Here is a 20957-nt window from a genome sequence, read left to right as displayed (position 1 = left end):
ATATATACAATCTATTAACACATCGATACCATCTATTAACACATATATACAATCTATTAACACATATATTACACTCGGTGCTGAGAGGAAACTGCAGTAACTCATCAAGGCCAATGAGAGGCAGCGCTGCAGAGGAAATGTTTATATATATTTATTTATAGTTCAAAATATAAAGATCCCTTCTGAGTTCAACAGATGCTCCCAGTCTCAAACCAGATCTCAACCTATCAGCAGGTGATGTAATACAGAGTGAGATCTCAGCCTATCAGCAGGTGATGTAATACAGAGTGAGATCTCAGCCTATCAGGAGCTGATGTAATGCAGAGTGAGATCTCAGCCTATCAGCAGGTGATGTAATACAGAGTGAGATCTCAGCCTATCAGGAGCTGATGTAATGCAGAGTGAGATCTCAGCCTATCAGCAGCTGATGTAATACAGAGTGAGATCTCAGCCTATCAGCAGCTGATGTAATACAGAGTGAGATCTCAGCCTATCAGCAGCTGATGTAATACAGAGTGAGATCTCAGCCTATCAGCAGCTGATGTAATACAGAGTTTCTGTGCAGAATCAAAAGGCTGGAGGCAGCAAGGAGAAATATCTTTAGGATGTTTCAAAATAAGAGCTCGTCAAATTGTCTTAAAAACGTTCAGTTTGGCACTCGAACGCTTTCACTTCCTCCATGTTGTTTTTAAACAACCGTCTGCAACACCATGAATGTCTTTAAGGACAAAGCGAGCCTCATTTCTGCCCTGACATTCATCCAGAAAGAGCAGCAGAGAAAGAGCCAGCCATCACATGGTCAGGGTTTAATAAATACAACAACGTTTAAATATCAACATTACAATAACCTTGTACTTGAGTAGAAGTAAAAGTACTCAGATCTTGTACTTGAGTAAAAGTAGAAGTACACACATCTTGTACTTGAGTAAAAGTAGAAGTACACACATCTTGTACTTGAGTAAAAGTAGAAGTACTCAGATCTTGTGCTTGAGTAAAAGTAGAAGTACACACATCTTGTACTTGAGTAAAAGTAGAAGTACACACATCTTGTACTTGAGTAAAAGTAGAAGTACACACATCTTGTACTTGAGTAAAAGTAGAAGTACTCAGATCTTGTACTTGAGTAAATGTAGAAGTACCGGGTTTTTTTTTTTAATAAAAGTAGAAGTACTCAGATTTTGTACTTGAGTAAAAGTAGAAGTACACAGATCTTGTACTTCAGTAAAAGTAGAAGTACTCAGATCTTGTACTTGAGTAAAAGTAGAAGTACTCAGATCTTGTACTTGAGTAAAAGTAGAAGTACACAGATCTTGTATTTCAGTAAAAGTAGAAGTACTCAGATCTTGTACTTGAGTAAAAGTAGAAGTACCAGAGTGTAGGAATACTCTGTTACAGTAAAAGTCCTGCATTCAAAATGTTCCTCGAGTAAAAGTAGAAAAGTATTCTCATCAAAATATTCAATACTTTTTGGAAGAGGTCCAAACCTTTGAAAAAGCTTCATGACTCAAACTAATAGCAGCATTTCCCTCATCGGGAAGCTTGAACAGATACTGTCCTCTCTGCAGAGCTCAAACTAAAACCATCTGGATCACAGAATAATGTGATTTAGTAAAAAAGCAATCAAACAAAAGTACCGCGGTGAAGAAACAACAACCAGGATGTGATTCCACTTCCTGTGTGCTGAGTGGGAAATAACCGTGATTCCACTAAGTGAAGATTTATGTGGGAATAAAAGAGAAGAGGAGGAGGTGAGAGGAAGGTCAGGGAGGTGGAGGAGACACAGAGACAACAGGAGGGTCGGTCCTCCGTCACTGAGGGAGGTGGAGGAGACACAAAGACAACAGGAGGGTCGGTCCTCCGTCACTGAGGGAGGTGGAGGAGACACAAAGACAACAGGAGGGTCTGTCCTCCATCACTGAGTAATGAAAGGTGAAAACAGAAGATATGAAATTGTCCTCTTCACCATAGCATCGATCAAAGAGACGTACAAACGAGAAACACTCCAAGACTCTGGATCGGTTGAAAGATAGATGGATGGATGGATAGATGGATGGATGGATATATACTTTATTAATCCCAAAGTGGAAATTCTTTCATTTTATAACGGCAACCCCACTGAATCCCAGTCTGACAGGTAGAGATCTACAGAAACCAGTCCTTACACCTGGACATAACTCAGAGCATTTTACGACTTCCCGTTCACCTGTTTCAAAGTCAGTGATTTTATATCTGAAAAGGCAAGAGGATGCAAGACCTCCTGTTTCCAAGGGGGTATTTTTGTGGACACGTTAACTCAATATTGTTCTTGTAATTTCAAGTTGTTTGCAGGAATAACTCAGAAGAGCCACAGAGAGTGTTGTGGAGACACCCGATGCTTATTCACTTTTGACACACTATTTTTCTGAGACCACAGCTAGCATTAACCAGGCTGCATGTGAGACGGGCGAAGGTCTTTTATATTTAAAGATAGAAGTCCTTCTACCAACGAGGGAAGACACAGGAGAGTTTGTAATCTGTTTATCTGTCATTCCCTGCCTCTACTGACTCCTGCTTCATGTTACTACCTGTTCACTAGTTTTTAGCAAACTAAGCTACTTGTTAAGCTTACCTTGTATGTCCTTATTTCCAGTCTGTTGTGAGGTGAGGTTGTACAGCTGCTTCCCATACAAAGTCCATGTGATGTAGTTTTGCATGAGAAAACTTACAAAAAAGAGATGTTGTAGACGAGGTCAGTAAACTGGAAAAGAGTATACTTTAACACTAGAGCCGCCAGAGGTCGCTGTATAACTAAAACCACCAACGGGTAAAATGTACCCGCTATTGATTTGCAAGGTACAATGTTCTTTTATTTATCATACAGAACAGTGAGTTTTGATCGCACAGGGATGAAACTCATACCAATAGAATCTGTGGACTCTCAGCTTTTCATATGACATAGTTTGTGCAAATAGCATGAAGTTTAAAATATCGCTACAAGTGCTGATTTAAACGCTTGGTGTTAGACTTGTGTTTTGTTTAGGTACAAATCTCTCAATCTCAATCTATCTATCTATAACTATCTATCGATCCATCTGTAATGTTCTGTTCTATGGACATATAATTGTCTACATAAACAGACGACGCGGACTACTTCTCTCATTCCGAGTGTCCATCTTTATTCAACTGGCACGTAACCTGCACACATGCATTACGTCCTCAACGTGAGCTCAGTCATCCAAGATCTTGTATTCTCCAAGATGTTACACTATCCATAACTATCTATCTATCTCTCTCTCTCTCTCTCTCTCTCTCTCTCTCTCTCTCTCTCTCTCTCTCTCTCTCTCTCTCTCTCTCTCTCTCTCTCTCTCTCTCTCTCTCTCTCTATCTATCTATCAATATATCTATCTATCTCTCTATCTATAAGGAACCGCAGTAGACAAAAGGCGTTGCTATAGCAACACGTCATGTTTACGCTGCATTTTCTATGAGGTAAATATTACCCGCTGTCGGATATGGGTATAAATGGCAATTTATTTGGCAATCTGACTTCCTATTGGCAATTTTTAACAACAGAGGGTGCTATATAACACACTTTCAGGAAAAGTCACGGACTGGGAGACTTTAATATGTTATGGAAAAAAAGTGACATACAATCAAAAAACAGCTGCGGGTAAAATGTACCCGTTGGTGGTTCTAGTGTTAAAAGGAGGAAATAAAACCTGGGAATTTAAATAAAATAACATTAAAATGAAGACGAAACTCCACTAAATAAACCAGTAATCTCAGGAGAGGCCATTTTCCTTCTCAGCCTCAAGTAACTGGACCATACCATTATCACAGGGGGGGATGAAATAATCAAAGAATCCAAATCTCTCAGAATAAAGAACATACCAATACTATTTGTGCTTTAAATGACTGTTGACATCTCTGGCTTTATCATTAAACACCAATGAAGACAACAAATATAACAGATTTTAATTTACAGAACTGAATCCCCTCTATTTCATGCCTATTGGTACAGCCTGCCCCATTTTACTGATTTGTTTATCATTGCATTATCGGTGAAAATAATTACATTTAGTTATTTTTTTCCAAATTGTGCAGCTCTATTTTATATTTTGTATTTATAATATGAACTTGCACCTTAAATAAAGCTGTCACATATATGTAGTGGAGTAAAAATGTGAATGTTCACCCTCAAATGGTTCGAAGAAGTATAAAGTGACATAAGAATAAGTGAATATAGTTAATTGCATTATACCACAAATATTTCCTTTATGTCCACGTTCTACTACTCACCATGTTCCTCACGTTCACAGAGCATGGTTAGTTTGCAGGACTCTGGCTCTACTGCACATATTCTATTCATTTCTATGTCTAGGATTACAACCATATTCAAATTGAAATACTGCTATTCTTTACTGTATTTTTTTACAATTTGTTTATGTTATTATAGCTGTCTTTTTCATCTGTGTTTTTAATCTTTGTTTTATTTTATGTATGTTTATGCACCAAAACACCAAGTCAAATTCCTCGTCTGTGTCAACCTAACTAGTAATAAACCTGATTCTGATTCTAATCAAGGCTGGATTAGTACCTCCAGCTCATGATATTAATAATAATAATCCATTTTATTTATAAGCACACTTTTCATTCTAGTAAACAAAACTCAAAGTGCCCCACAACCCTAACACCACGTAATACTTTGAACTATTGAATAATTGTGTGTGATTCTTACAGTAAAACCTTATATATATATCAATAGAGTATCCAAAGAATAGACAATATGAAATGTAAATAATGAATTAAAACTCTCTGTAATGCATTAATCTACCAACCGAACGGCCCCTCGATAACTGTACATTTATATTCAGTCTAATATTTAATAATCCCTTCCTTGCACAATTACTGTATATATCCTGCTTTTATGTTGTTACTTTAACTTTGTATTTCAACATGTATATTTTTTACTTTTTTAATGCTATTTGAGACGTTTACATTTTGGATTTCTTATTTCTAGTCTTTTAATTTCTCCAATGTACAATGCCATGTCTTTGTATGCTGCCGCAACGCAAACATTTCCTAAATGGGATCAATAAAGTACTTCTTATCTTATCTCACACATGGCACTGTCCCAGGTTGCCCATATGGTAGATCCGGCCCAGTTCTCTAATGAAGGTGCATGATGAGTTAATTGGATGTAAAACAGGCAGGAAAGACGAATGCCAATGATTAAATCCAGATTACAGGTGGACAGGAGAACATGAAACACAGATGACCTTCTTCCTGATCGGGTTAGAAGAGAGTGTGAAAGTGACAGAAATGTAGAAACATGTGAGAATAAACCAACATTCAGCCTCATAGAATTTTTTTTCACTCAAACACATCTTGATCCCCCGACTCACGGTGGTGTAAATGAAGTTGTTGGAGTGTTCATGGGGTTTTCAGTTCTGCCTAAATGGATGCACATCACGATAATTCACTCTCAGGCCAATGTCATGCTATTCAACAGGAAAACACAAATACACACACGCAAAGACACACTGCGTGTTGATAAACCGCTGTGGAGACATTACAGCTATTGCATTCGTTTTAATTTCTAAAGGCGAGTGAGATTTCAAAGGATTGACAAGCAAAGTGACTTTGGTTTCACCTTGGCAGAGATGGAGTACATTTACTATGCAGTGTTTGGTTGTTGTCATGATAAAAGGATTTCAGGTAAAGCCGTTTCCACTCACATTTAGCTTTGATCCTCTCAGCAGCCGCTTCAAGGCTTAGTGACGGGACTCTTGGTGTTTAAATAATAAAGTAAATATGGTTTAAATGTATTTCAGTTTTGCAGGGTCATGTGCTTTAGTGGATTAGTACTCTGACGTTCAAATGTTTGCAATATCATGCCTCAAAATCTCGATTGGGTTCAGTGAGGTTATACGGTGGCCGGCAGGTGCAAACGCGGAACAACGGCCAAAAACGCATACAAAAAAAAAAATGATTTGCTTTTAGAATTCTTAAGAATATTACGTTTTATTTATTTCAGAACATATTTTTACTGAAAATCTGAGAACTCAAAAAATGTAATTCCCTTTTTGTCAGATCTCAATCTTTCTCTACCTGGTAATATTCTCTCGTAGCTTCTCGAGTGCAGTAGGAACAAAAAAAAGAAGGAAAATGTAATTAAATGAGTTTATTACGTCCAATAACTGAAACAGTGACATCTATAACTTGCAGGATCAGATATCCACACCTTCATTGATCTGTTATTATAATACTAAATATCTTCTGTAAACACCTTATCTGACTCCTCTCAGGCCTCGGAGTTGTACACGGAGAGGTCAGAGGTCGCGCTCACGTGGATTTCCCACAGGAACTGATTGGCCGGCCTCTTGATTCTGTCTCTCTGCGTTCGGCTCTCTCTGATCATCAGCTGCACGTCCTCATCCTCCAGAATCCGGATCAGGTCGCCCTCGACGTCGCGGTAGTTTATGGAGATGTCGTCCTCCTTGAACACGTCCCTGAAGAGAGATAAGGAAAGGGAGGAGGTGACTTCAGACCTTTTTACATGACATAAATACATGTTATAAAAACAAGGTTTCCAAAGACTTTCAAGCTCCATTTTATTTTTAAGACCTTTTTTAAGACCCTTCCCATACATTTTAAGACCTCATTGCCACAGTTTTAAACGGTTACCTTGGCGACACACTTTACCTCACATTGACTATACACAGTATTGATTGTCCTTCCTCCTTATCTTCCAACCATTTGGACGCAGACTTGCATTTCCCCATAACGATGTTGATTAGCAACCGGCGTAAACGGACCTTTGCGTGCTATCAAGCAGCGAGCGTGCGATGTCCTGTTCAGATGACGTCACATCCAACGGGATGCCATCAATAAAGTACACAGAATCACACTACACACCTACGCAATGATTACATTCAGGCAGACTGTAGAATACAACCTCTTTGGACCATTTATATACTTATTGAAAACAAGCTACAAAATGTAATACCTTGGAAAATGCTGTTTAATACTTTGAATACTTTTGAATACTTTTAAATAGCCTTAATTTTCACTAAATTGATTTATCAACTTTTAATACTTTTTACGACCCCGCGGACACCCTGTTTTAGTTTTGATATAAAAGATGGAGAAGATCTAAAAAAACTCAAACTAAATCTTAAAAGTAGATTCATTTGAAATAAGGACAAAAGGGTCTGTATTTTTATTCCATTTTATCGGGTAAACTCATTAATGGCGACGAGGTTCTTCCATTACTTCGAAATAACTAATGTTTCCCCCAAAAAATTTGATAACTTTCTCGAGATAATAATTAAAATAATTCAATATATTTCATGAATTAAAGGTAATACGTCTTTGTCTGTATCTTTTCATTTAGTTATTTAATTATAATGATATAACTCACATTAGGCACTTTCACAACGGAATACTTTTCCCAGGAATAGTTCCGATAGTTCTTGAGATTTTGCGTTCACACCAAAAATATCTGGAACTAGAACTTTTCTTCGGGAACCTTTTCACCCCTTTTCAGTCCCTGCTAGAGAGGTGGTACTTTCCTGGCGACGAAAAGGTTCCAATTTCTGATTGGCTGGGCGAATTGCAAACCACGTCCCGTAAAACTCCGAAACGTTTTGTGAAGCCGCCATTTTATTTGCTCGCATTAGCATTATTAGCATTAGCCCAGCGCACCAACGGAGAGAGACCAACTTATGGCCAAACAAAATAAAACGCGGTGGAGTGATGAGGAGGTGTCGGCGCTTCTGGCGATTTACCCGGGACTTCGGGTGGCAGTATACACCGTGAAGTTGTTTGCGGCCTGCCAGTAAACCCAAAGCAGAAGAAGAAGCCTAATCCTTCCTCGGGGACTTATTCCGGTGTGAACGCGATCTACTAGAACTAGACAGTTCAGGAATTAAAGAGTTCCGGGGAATTAAGTCCCGGGAACAGGGGTAATAACCTGTTTGTATTTTCTACATTCAGGCTTTTTATATAGACTTTCTTTCATATAAAGTATTTGTTAAAAGTAATTTGAATAATCAATTAATTCTCCCAGTAAAGGAAATGACTCCGTTGATATATTTCAGCTTGATTAAAATGTTGCTGTGGGAATAATCACCAATAAACCGTGTGCAGGACCAAAGGAAATGAGATATGAAGTTACCGCCATCCTCTAAATTAAGAAAGAAATATTTGTGTCCGGGAAATAATAAGAGAGAGGGAGGGAGTGAACTTTTACGAGGTTTTTTTCTGCAGGCACAACATGTGTTTTCTCATTAGTGGACATGGATTTAATTTGTCTGACTCTATTATCCAGAGCGACTTTCAATGAGTGCAAAAACCAAAGAGATTCAAACTCAGAACAACAAGAAGGAAAGTGCAGATATATTCACTTCAAACTACCAGAGTGTTCGGAAAATAGTGAATGTCCTATTCCAACATGAGAGTAACATGATAACAAAGGTATCCCAACTGTAGCTGTGAACATGACAGGATGTGTGATTACCTAGAAGAGCATCAGGACTGTTTGAGGCATATGATAGCTATGTGATTAACATGATGATTCAGCCTCTATGGAGAGAGACATATGACAAGCATGCTCATTTCTGACGTGGAGCTAATCTGAAGTAAACATTGAATACTGCTTTCTATTCCTCCATCTTGTGACTGAGTAACTCCCTCTCTTGGATATCAGCATGTGAAGGACACTGGTCAGGGAACTATTTGGCGGTACTGCAACTTCCGTATCAGTCCGTGACGTCACTGGGCCCAGAAATATTTTTTCCCATTGACTAGCATTGGAAAAGAGACGTCTGTAAATCGGTGGATATTTTTTTTAACCAAATAAACTGCCCAGTATGAACTATTGTGTATTATTAGAATCATTCGGTCCTTAAAGTTGTAAAATGCACTAAAAGCCGAATCTAGATTTATTTTCTCTCTCCATTCATTGTAGTGAGCCGAGAGTGGGAGCTCGGGGGGCGGTGCTTAATGACAGGAGGCGGGGCTTAAGGGGCGCGTGCTTTGTGAGCGCACATACGGGTTCTTCTGCTCTGACAGCCAGGCATGATGGGTAATCTGTGACGTTTCGCTCTCTCAAAAGTATGGCTATTCTGTCGTCATGCGCCAATGAGCAGCTCTCATAGGAAAGAACGAGACCCCGCCTCCTACGCTGTACCCAGTTCTTATTATACATCCATGATCTGGGTCCCACTCGCAGTGATAATAATAATAATGATGGCGTGGAAAGCCGATTGGCGGACACAGAGTGTATTGCACGTGGTTGGAGTAAATGGTTTGACCAAGGCCTTGATGTAGGAGGGGAAACATGCAGGATTTAGTCTATTTACTTACGTAAGTAAGCTAGAAAGTATTAATCACATCTAGTCAACTATATGCTTTCACAAAATATATCATTTCAAGCACTTCAATTAAATATGTCTTTGTCTATTTATTCATTTAATTTTCCTCAAATTCAAAAGCTTTCAAGGGTGAAGGTGAATCATTTTTTAAAAACCCAAACTATCATTTTTAAATTAAAGTGTTGCCTGAATGTAAAAAATCTCAGAAAAAAAAGAAAATGAGTTCGAATTTCTTTGTTTAGTTAAACGAAAATAATCAACCGTCATGTTGTAATCACATTAAAATAATTCTTTTTTTTGCAAGATGACAAACTATGAGACTATAAGTAGCTTTCAACAAACAACACAAAAAGGATCTGTATTTTGAATAACACATCGTGTTAAAGGATGGACCAGATCCCTTCACAGCTCGGTAGACCAGTACCAGGGTCTTGAGTGTCTTACAACATTCTCTTGCTATTTGATCTGTTGCATTAGTTGTATGTCCTTTATATGTTCATGTTGCTCTGTTGGAGGAGCCTGTGACTTCAGTTTTTATTGTCATATCTACACTATAGTTATTAGAGGTGGGAATCACCAGGCTCCCCACGATACTATCGCGATACTTAAGCAACGATACGATAGTATTGCGATTCTACGATATGCTAAGTATTGCGATACGATATATTGCGATATTGCAAATCACTTGGTTCCTATCCATGTCCGTCTTCCCTTCCTGGTTAAAACAATTATTTGTAATTTGAATAGTTTATGTAAATAACCCAATGTGTGAACCTGAAAAGGAGTCATTGTTTTCGTTCATTGCAATTGTATACATGTCTTAATGTCACTTCCTGTTATACGAGGGATATGGTACAGTTTATATACAAAAAAAAGTTTTTAAAAGTTTTTAAAAAATATATAAATAAAATATCTATACTTGGCATCCGTGTATCGATACAATATCGCCACGCAGAGTATCGCGATACTATGCTGTATCGATTATTTCCCCCACCCCTAGTAGGTAGTGTGCACATGATGATAAAGACTTATATATTATATAAGAATATTAAATATTGAATCTTGAAAAAGAGTATTCTACTGTCTATCACAGTGTTTCTCAAAGTGTGGTGCGCGGACCACTGGTGGTCAGTGATCGCCCCCTAGTGGTCCGTGAGTATATTGGTACAATTTCACATTTGAAATAATTAAATACATTTAAGTTTTCCGGACTCTCGCAACTTAACATTAACTTTTGATTTCATGATATAGCCCAGCGCCACACCTTCGTCACACATGTTGCCACTTGTTTGTATCATTTTCAGGCGATTTGTTTTCTGTTCTAGAAAAGCGATGAGGTTTTTTTTAGATTCCAAGAAGTGTATAAATTAAACAATGGATGTATTTGATGAACATTTGTCCATGCTGGAAGTAGATTTAGATGTTTTAGGAGTGAGATAGAGATTATTATCTAATATGCATCTGATGAAGCATTGCATGAAGTCTGTTGATGAATCAGAGGCTGTTGTTGGGGCTGCAAAAAGGTTTTTATTTTGTTTTGTAGGCAGACCATGCAGGCTAGCCCGACGGTCACCAAGGTTCATGTTTTAATTGCATTAAAAAAAAAAAGTCCAGGCGAGCCTAACGTGAAGAAAGGGCTTAGACCTCAGACAGTTCAACTTGGGCCTGCGACCATAGTTTTACTGTATTTCGTTTTGAAAATCCAGGTGTATTTTACATTTCTCTCAGTAGCCAACGATCTGTGAGTCTGTTGGCTCGGACACAAACTCCGTAATAAATATAGTCTACATTTTATAAGAGGTGTTAAACCTGTGAGCATTTTTGTCGGGACCCCCTTGAAAACGAGATGAATGTCAAGGAGTTTATCCTAATACATGTCTATACATATTCTGGCAGCCAGTAAAGGGAGGGGAGGAGAGGTGCATTGTTGGATAACTGGGGGAGGTTGAAAACCAGTCTTGCTGCAGCATTCTGAATTCGCTGTAGATTCATGACTGAACATGCATTTCCAATCCTGTAGAGATATGTGTTATATACTTACACATTATTATAATAGTGTTAATGTGATGGTAGTAACACCAGCAGGTCTGGATCCTGGATCCGCTGATACTACACTGAGAGTGTGACACAATGTGTTAAGACATGTTTATGATAAACCTAAAGTCCGCCTACAGACACCCTTTCATTCATTTTCTCTTTTTCCCTTGTTCAGGAAATCTGGCTCAGGATCCAAAGCTATAGTTTCTGATCTGTTTTCCTATTTAGAGGACCTGAAGATCAGCAGGAGAGAACTCTTTAAAGTAGAGACACTACATACTGATATTCACCTGAAGATCAGCAGGAGAGGACTCTTTAAAGTAGAGACACTACATACTGATATACACCTGAACATGAGCAGGAGAGGACTCTTTAAAGTAGAGACACTACATACTGATATACACCTGAACATCAGCAGGAGAGAACTCTTTAAAGTAGAGACACTACATACTGATATACACCTGAACATCAGCAGGAGAGGACTCTTTAAAGTAGAGACACTACATACTGATATACACCTGGACATCAGCAGGAGAGGACTCTTTAAAGTAGAGACACTACATACTGATATACACCTGAACATCAGCAGGAGAGGACTCTTTAAAGTAGAGACACTACATACTGACACCTGAACATCAGCAGGAGAGGACTCTTTAAAGTAGAGACACTACATACTGATATACACCTGAACATCAGCAGGAGAGGACTCTTTAAAGTAGAGACAGTATATACTGATACACACCTGAACATCATCAGGAGAGGACTCTTTAAAGTAGAGACACTACATGCTGATATACACCTGAACATCAGCAGGAGAGGACTCTTTAAAGTAGAGACACTACATACTGATATACACCTGAACATCAGCAGGAGAGGACTCTTTAAAGTAGAGACACTACACACTGATATACACCTGAACATCAGCAGGAGAGGACTCTTTAAAGTAGAGACACTACATACTGATATACACCTGAACATCATCAGGAGAGGACTCTTTAAAGTAGAGACACTACATACTGATATACACCTGAACATCAGCAGGAGAGGACTCTTTAAAGTAGAGACACTACATACTGATATACACCTGAACGTCAGCAGGAGAGGACTCTTTAAAGTAGAGACACTACATACTGATATACACCTGAACATCAGCAGGAGAGGACTCTTTAAAGTAGAGACACTACATACTGATATACACCTGAACATCAGCAGGAGAGGACTCTTTAAAGTAGAGACACTACATACTGATATACACCTGAACATCAGCAGGAGAGGACTCTTTAAAGTAGAGACACTACATACTGATATACACCTGAACATCAGCAGGAGAGGACTCTTTAAAGTAGAGATACTTCATACTGATATACACCTGAACATCAGCAGGAGAGGACTCTTTAAAGTAGAGACACTACATACTGATATACACCTGGACATCAGCAGGAGAGGACTCTTTAAAGTAGAGACACTACATACTGATATATACCTGAACATCAGCAGGAGAGGACTCTTTAAAGTAGAGACACTACATACTGACATACACCTGAACATCAGCAGGAGAGGACTCTTTAAAGTAGAGACACTACATACTGATATACACCTGAACATCAGCAGGAGAGGACTCTTTAAAGTAGAGACACTACATACTGATATACACCTGAACATCAGCAGGAGAGGACTCTTTAAAGTAGAGACACTACATACTGATATACACCTGAACATCAGCAGGAGAGGACTCTTTAAAGTAGAGACACTACATACTGATATACACCTGAACATCAGCAGGAGAGGACTCTTTAAAGTAGAGATACTTCATACTGATATACACCTGAACATTAGCAGGAGAGGACTCTTTAAAGTAGAGACACTACATACTGATATACACCTGAACATCAGCAGGAGAGGACTCTTTAAAGTAGAGACACTACATACTGATATACACTTGGACATCAGCAGGAGAGGACTCTTTAAAGTAGAGACACTACATACTGATATATACCTGAACATCAGCAGGAGAGGACTCTTTAAAGTAGAGACACTACATACTGACATACACCTGAACATCAGCAGGAGAGGACTCTTTAAAGTAGAGACACTACATACTGATATACACCTGAACATCAGCAGGAGAGGACTCTTTAAAGTAGAGACACTACATACTGATATACACCTGAACAACAGCAGGAGAGGACTCTTTAAAGTAGAGACACTACATACTGATATACACCTGAACATCAGCAGGAGAGAACTCTTTAAAGTAGAGACACTACATACTGATATACATCTGAACATCAGCAGGAGAGGACTCTTTAAAGTAGAGACACTACATACTGATATACACCTGAACATCAGCAGGAGAGGACTCTTTAAAGTAGAGACACTACATACTGATATACACCTGAACATCAGCAGGAGAGGACTCTTTAAAGTAGAGACACTACATACTGATATACACCTGAACATCAGCAGGAGAGGACTCTTTAAAGTAGAGACACTACATACTGATATACACCTGGACATCAGCAGGAGAGGACTCTTTAAAGTAGAGACACTACATACTGATATACACCTGAACATCAGCAGGAGAGGACTCTTTAAAGTAGAGACACTACATACTGATATACACATGAACATCAGCAGGAGAGGACTCTTTAAAGTAGAGACACTACCTACTGATATACACCTGAACATCAGCAGGAGAGGACTCTTTAAAGTAGAGACACTACATACTGATATACACCTGGACATCAGCAGGAGAGGACTCTTTAAAGTAGAGACACTACATACTGATATACACCTGGACATCAGCAGGAGAGGACTCTTTAAAGTAGAGACACTACATACTGATATACACCTGAACATCAGCAGGAGAGGACTCTTTAAAGTAGAGACACTACATACTGTTATACACCTGAACATCAGCAGGAGAGGACTCTTTAAAGTAGAGACACTACATACTGATATACACCTGAACATCAGCAGGAGAGGACTCTTTAAAGTAGAGACACTACATACTGATATACACCTGGACATCAGCAGGAGAGGACTCTTTAAAGTAGAGACACTACATACTGATATACACCTGAACATCAGCAGGAGAGGACTCTTTAAAGTAGAGACACTACATACTGATATACACATGAACATCAGCAGGAGAGGACTCTTTAAAGTAGAGACACTACATACTGATATACACCTGAACATCAGCAGGAGAGGACTCTTTAAAGTAGAGACACATACTGATATACACCTGGACATCAGCAGGAGAGGACTCTTTAAAGTAGAGACCCTACATACTGATATACACCTGAACATCAGCAGGAGAGGACTCTTTAAAGTAGATACACTACATACTGATATACACCTGAACATCAGCAGGAGAGGACTCTTTAAAGTAGAGACACTACATACTGTTATACACCTGAACATCAGCAGGAGAGGACTCTTTAAAGTAGAGACACTACATACTGATATACACCTGAACATCAGCAGGAGAGGACTCTTTAAAGTAGAGACACTACATACTGATATACACCTGGACATCAGCAGGAGAGGACTCTTTAAAGTAGAGACACTACATACTGATATACACCTGAACATCAGCAGGAGAGGACTCTTTAAAGTAGAGACACTCCATACTGATATACACCTGAACATCAGCAGGATATGTCCTCTTTAATAATCACAGTATATCTTCATCTTGAGTATTGCTTCAGTTTCTCTGCCTCTGTATTTTTCCGGATGAATCCCAGGACAAACCTTAGAGAGTAAAGCTGTATTAAGTCCCCGTTCTGCACCGCAAACCTGTAAATTGCCGGTCGCCCGTCACCGCCTCTCGTGAAATGACTTCCCTCCGGACCCCCCCCCCACCCCCAAATGCATTATGCTCATTACACCATCATATCTGTTCCTCCCTGACTTATCTCCCTCTTCTTTCTCCCTCTCTCATTATCTGGTAATTTAGATATGTGAGCGCCGCGATGATTAGCCTCTCCGTTCATAATCAGTCCATTCCTTCTGCTTATCTGCTCAATATTGTTTTTCTGTGTTCAGGCGTATTGAGCCCTGGAGAAGGAAGGATGAGACCCTGGACTTGTGTTTTAATATGTCTGTTTTAATACCGTGGGAGGGGGAGGAGGACGGGGGAGGCAGGAGTGAGTAGGAGAAAGAGAAGAAAGAAGATTTAAAAAAAGAAAGAGGAGGATTTAAGAAACAGTAAAGAAGGGCTGTAGTATCAAGGTCTGTCTTAAACATCATGATGATATTATAGATTATATAATGACTAGATTAGTCTAAAATGGAATAAATCTGCGAATTTAATAAACTGTTCCATCATATAACCTGACGTTATGTCAGATTTATTTTAAGTTTTAAGTGTCCTATATGTTGCTAGGTAAAAACAATAGGTACCTTGCCTTTGTTGTAATTCAAGTACGATAACAATTGTATGATAGACTTGAAAAAGACATAACATTATTATGTGAATAATATTTGTGAAAATGTGTTGATTTTGATGCAACAAGAGAGATATTGTCAGACGCTTCACTTCCTGCTCTTCAGGCTTGTATCATCAAATCGGTTTTGTTCCATTATCACATGTTGGAAGGTGCTGTAGTTCACTCACAGGTGTCGGGTCGCATTCAATCATTTCCCCCTCTACATCTAAAACATAAAGGCGGCTTTTCACACCCACTCAACTAATCCTCACATTTCTCTCGATCACCGTTTGCCACATGAGTCCAAATGAAATAAAAAAAACGGCTCCAGAGATAGACACAAAGGAAGTGATAGAAAGATCTATAATTCAGTTAAAACCAACCTCATACGAGAACGCAGCTCCTTGTACGTCGGCTGGATGGTCAGGTCTTCTTGTACACACACATCTCTGAAAGAAACACACAATCATCTCCTTAAAGCACATGTAAATCCTCCACAAGGTGTAAGGTATTGTGGGCGACAGGTGCAACGCTTCAACACCCCAAATCTCTTCCATCAGGAGAAACTCGATGCAGCTTAAGAAACGATGCAGATATAAAAGCACAAAAGTTCCTGTACTCATGAAGACACATCTTCAGCAGCTTGACAGCACATGCATCATTTAGGGAACATTCAGCAGCTTGAGGAGACATGGCAGCGTTTAGGGAACATTCAGCAACTTGAGGAGACATGGCAGCATTTAGGGAACATTCAGCAGCTTGAGGAGACATGGCAGCGTTTAGGGAACATTCAGCAACTTGAGGAGACATGGCAGCGTTTAGGGAACAATCAGCAACTTGAGGAGACATGGCAGCATTTAGGGAACATTCAGCAACTTGAGGAGACATGGCAGCGTTTACTAAAAGCTGCAGAAACCAAACGCTACAAAAAGCTCAAAACACAACGGAGACCAGAGGACACTAAAGAGTGACGCACACAGCTGGAGACCAGGGGACACTAAAGAGTGACGCACACAGCTGGAGACCAGGGGACACTAAAGAGTGACGTACACAGCTGGGAGACCAGGGGACACTAAAGAGTGACGCACACAGCTGGGAGACCAGGGGACACTAAAGAGTGACGCACACAGCAGGGAGACCAGGGGACACTAAAGAGTGACGCACACAGTTGGGAGACCAGGGGACACTAAAGAGTGACGCACACCTGGGAGACCAGAGGACATTAAAGAATGACGCACACAGCTGGGAGACCAGAGGACACTAAAGAGTGACGCACACAACTGGAGACCAGGGGACACTAAAGAGTGAAGCACACAGCTGGGAGGCTAGTGGACACTAAAGAGTGACGCACAGATCTGGGAGACCAGGGAACACTAAAGAGTGATGCACACAGCAGGGAGACCAGGGGACACTAAAGAGTGATGCACACAGCTGGAGACCAGGAGACACTAAAGAGTGACGCACACAGCTGGAGACCAGGGGACACTAAAGAGTGACGCACACAGGTGGAGACCAGGAGACAATAAAGAGTGAAGCACAGAGATGGAGACCAGGGGACACTAAAGAGTGACGCACACAGCTGGAGACCAGGGGACACTAAAGAGTGATGCACACAGATGGAGACCAGGGGACACTAAAGAGTGACGCGCACAGCTGGTGAAATGCTGGCGGGTTATTTGGCTTTATTTGAATTGTGAAACATGCAGAAGTGTAGGTGAACACACCTGGTCAGGACTCCGGAGGGCGTCAGCAGGAAGCAGCGCAGGCAGCTGTAGGTCGGAGCTCCAGCCTCTGCCTCCACCTCACTCTCTGGGAGCGGCTTAATGATCTTCACAAAGGATTGTGGGAAAATACCTGTATGATTGTTCACGGTGCCCTGAGGAAAAGACAGAAGAAAGAATATGATACAATACGATAGTCTTCGGTACGATACTCTACGATACGATTCTCTACGGTACGATACTCTACGATACGATACTCTACGATACGATACTCTACGATACGATTCTCTACGATACGATACTCTACGATACGATTCTCTACGATACGATACTCTACGATACGATACTCTACGATACGATACTCTAGGATACGATACTCTACGATACGATTCTCTACGATACGATTCTCTACGATACGATACTCTACGATACGATACTCTACGATTCTCTAGGATACGATACTCTAGGATACGATTCTCTACAATACGATTCTCTACGATACGCTTCTCTAGGATACGATACTCTACGATACGATTCTCTAGGATACGATACTCTAGGATACGATACTCTACGATACGATTCTCTATGATACGATTCTCTACGATACGATACTCTACGATACTCTACGATACTCTACTCTACGATACTCTACGATACGATTCTCTACGATACAATAGACTGTCATACTCTACGATACAATTCTCTACGATACGATTCTCTACGATACGATACTCTACGATACAATTCTCTACGATACGATTCTCTACGATACGATTCTCTACGATACGATACTCTACGATACGATACTCTACGATACGATTCTCTACGATACGATAGACTGTCATACTCTACGATACAATTCTCTACGATATGATTCTCTACGATACGATACTCTACGATACAATTCTCTACGATACAATTCTCTACGATACGATTCTCTACGATACGATACTCTACGATACGATACTCTACGATACGATTGTCTACGATACGATAGACTGTCATACTCTACGATACAATTCTCTACAATATGATTCTCTACGATACGATACTCTACGATACAATTCTCTACGATACGATTCTCTACGATACGATTCTCTACGATACGATTCTCTACTCTACGATACTCTACGATACAATTCTCTACGATACGATTCTCTACGATACGATATTCTACGATACTCTACGATACGATTCTCTACGATACGATAGACTGTCATACTCTATGATACAATACTCTACGATGCAATACTTTACGGTACAATATTGTACGATATGATACTCTACGATACTAAACAATACTATACTCTACAATATGATAGTGTACGGCACGTGTAAGACACTATACCAAAAACGTGATTCTACGATAAGATTCTCTACGGTACGAGTTTAAAACATGGTTTTGGGGATTTTGCTTCTTCATTGTTACACCACCTCTGAGCTTTTACAAAGATCCACTCAGATTAATAAAAAGCTTCTCTGCGTTTCAAACATCCACCTCGATGCCCCAGTTGGATTTGTCACGTTTTCCGCCCACAGCCGCTCTGTCCGCTGACTACATCAGAGGCACGCGTCAACTTTTTCACAAGTGTTGCACTATCCTCTTCTCCCCCGAACAACACAAGGCTATCTGATAGCATGATGCTAACACAGAGGCAGAGAAAGTGTTGTGTAAGGGTTCTCATATTATCAGTGCTTTCTGTTGCAGCTTTTTGGATCTCTGCAGAAAGCCAGGGGCAAGATAAGTGCACCTCCTCCTCCTCCACGTTGCTTCTCGTTCTCTCCACCTCCTCCCTTTCTCTCCCACTCACCCACTCCATCCCAACACCTTCCATCTCTTTTATCCGACACGTTTCCTGACCTCTCTTTAACTGCACCACGGCTCCAGTGTTGCAGTTTTCCTGTCGAGCGTCTAATTTAAAATGCCCCACATCCCATATCAGGACATGCTGGTCATGAAGTAATGGTCCCAGTAGAGGAAACTGGAGCACCTGCAGTCGCTTCTGAGCACGGAAATACCTTCTGGTCACTGTACTTGGGGGGGGGCACACTATTTTCAACCTTTCCTATTCTTCAGTTGTGCTATATTCTGTGAAGCCCCTTTTCCTCTGGACCCTTATGTCTGTCTTTTGTCAAGCTTTGAAGTGACACAATTACTATTTTGGGCAATTCACTTAAAGGTGGGGTAGGTGAGTTTCAGAAACCGGCTCGAGATACACTTTTTGTTATATTCCATGGAATGCTCTTAACATCCCGATAGCAAGGAATATCTTGCTTTGACAAAAAATCCCGCCCCGGCTAAACGGATTGGATTGCCGCCCTGTCTGTCAGCCTTCCATTTCGTGCACGCACAAATGTATCTCGTGCCCTCATTGGGCGTGCCGTCATTGGGCGTGCCGTCATTGGGCGTGCCGTCATTGGGCGTGCCGTCATTGGGCGTGCCGTCATTGGGCGTGCCCTCATTGGGCGTGCATTGCAGCAGTACTTCAATGACTCGCCAGCAACAGGCGGCCACTTTCACCATGGCAGAGTTAGGTTCAACATCGTCGACTGGTCGCAAAAGAAAAAATGTAACGGAGCAAATTAAGAACAAAAAGAAAGTGGAAACTAGGAGAAGTCAAACCAGAGTCAATATCGGAGTTGCTTTGGCTGTGTAGTATTGCTAACCTAGATGTGTTTAGCTTTGCCTGATATGTAACGTTACTGCAGCCTGCTCTCGCGGAGGAGGTGCTCTGTAAGGAAGTCTGAAGGAAGGGGCGGATTCTTTTTGGCTGTGTACTTTCACATTGTAGTGCACTCGAGCCGGTTTCTGAAACTTACCTACCCCACCTTTAATAGACTAAATCCTTTATTTAACAGACTCATCTAAAAGTGTGTCTTGACAACATTCACCAACCCCAGTTAGAGAGTGTGATATAGAGACTGTGCAACAGATAAAAGGGAAAGTAACCACCATTGCATTTTCACTTTTTGCTTACCCTGCTTTAGACGGTGCATGTCACACAATAAAAAGAGAGTACCACTCGTCTACGGGGAGCATCGTCAACCTCTAACTATAGGTCCTGTATTTAATGAACCTGTATGCGTAACATTAGCTTCTCTGACTGCTGTCCGGACGGTCGCACGGTTTCATTGTCAGGTTTAAGCGCTAAATCCAAACTCCAGATAGGCGCCGACATAAGTGAAAGTGATCCATGGATTCTGCTCGTATGTACAGATGTCATTAACACCTCTGTGAAGAGCGTCTGTCAGGATGTTATATTTAGCGTTTCAGATCAAATCAGCTGAGAGATATAGTGTCTCCTGATAACGTTGCTTTACACGCTGCCCTCGGAAAATGACTGAGCCATTTCCTTTTGTAGAAATTCCCCTCTCTCCCCCTCCCACTGTTCACTCCCTTTAACCATCCC

General features: G+C 40.4%; 1 protein-coding gene across 1 annotated transcript in view; it reads right to left on the bottom strand.

Annotated features, from left to right (window-relative positions):
* Positions 1 to 6148: 6148 nt before the first annotated feature.
* Positions 6149 to 20957, bottom strand: part of ncf4 (neutrophil cytosolic factor 4) — a 44509-nt gene continuing 29700 nt past the window's right edge. Inside the window, exons 9-11 of the mRNA XM_079658484.1 lie at positions 17551 to 17702; positions 16210 to 16275; positions 6149 to 6491 (exon numbers count right to left, since the gene is read on the bottom strand). Coding sequence (XP_079514610.1) covers positions 6284 to 6491; positions 16210 to 16275; positions 17551 to 17702 — 426 coding nt within the window. The 3' untranslated portion in view covers positions 6149 to 6283. The remainder of the gene's footprint in view (positions 6492 to 16209; positions 16276 to 17550; positions 17703 to 20957) is intronic.

The sequence above is a fragment of the Notothenia rossii genome (assembly GCF_949606895.1).
Source record: "Notothenia rossii genome assembly, chromosome: 1".
NCBI lineage: Eukaryota > Metazoa > Chordata > Actinopteri > Perciformes > Nototheniidae > Notothenia > Notothenia rossii.
This window is presented reverse-complemented; position numbering and strand designations above follow the sequence as displayed.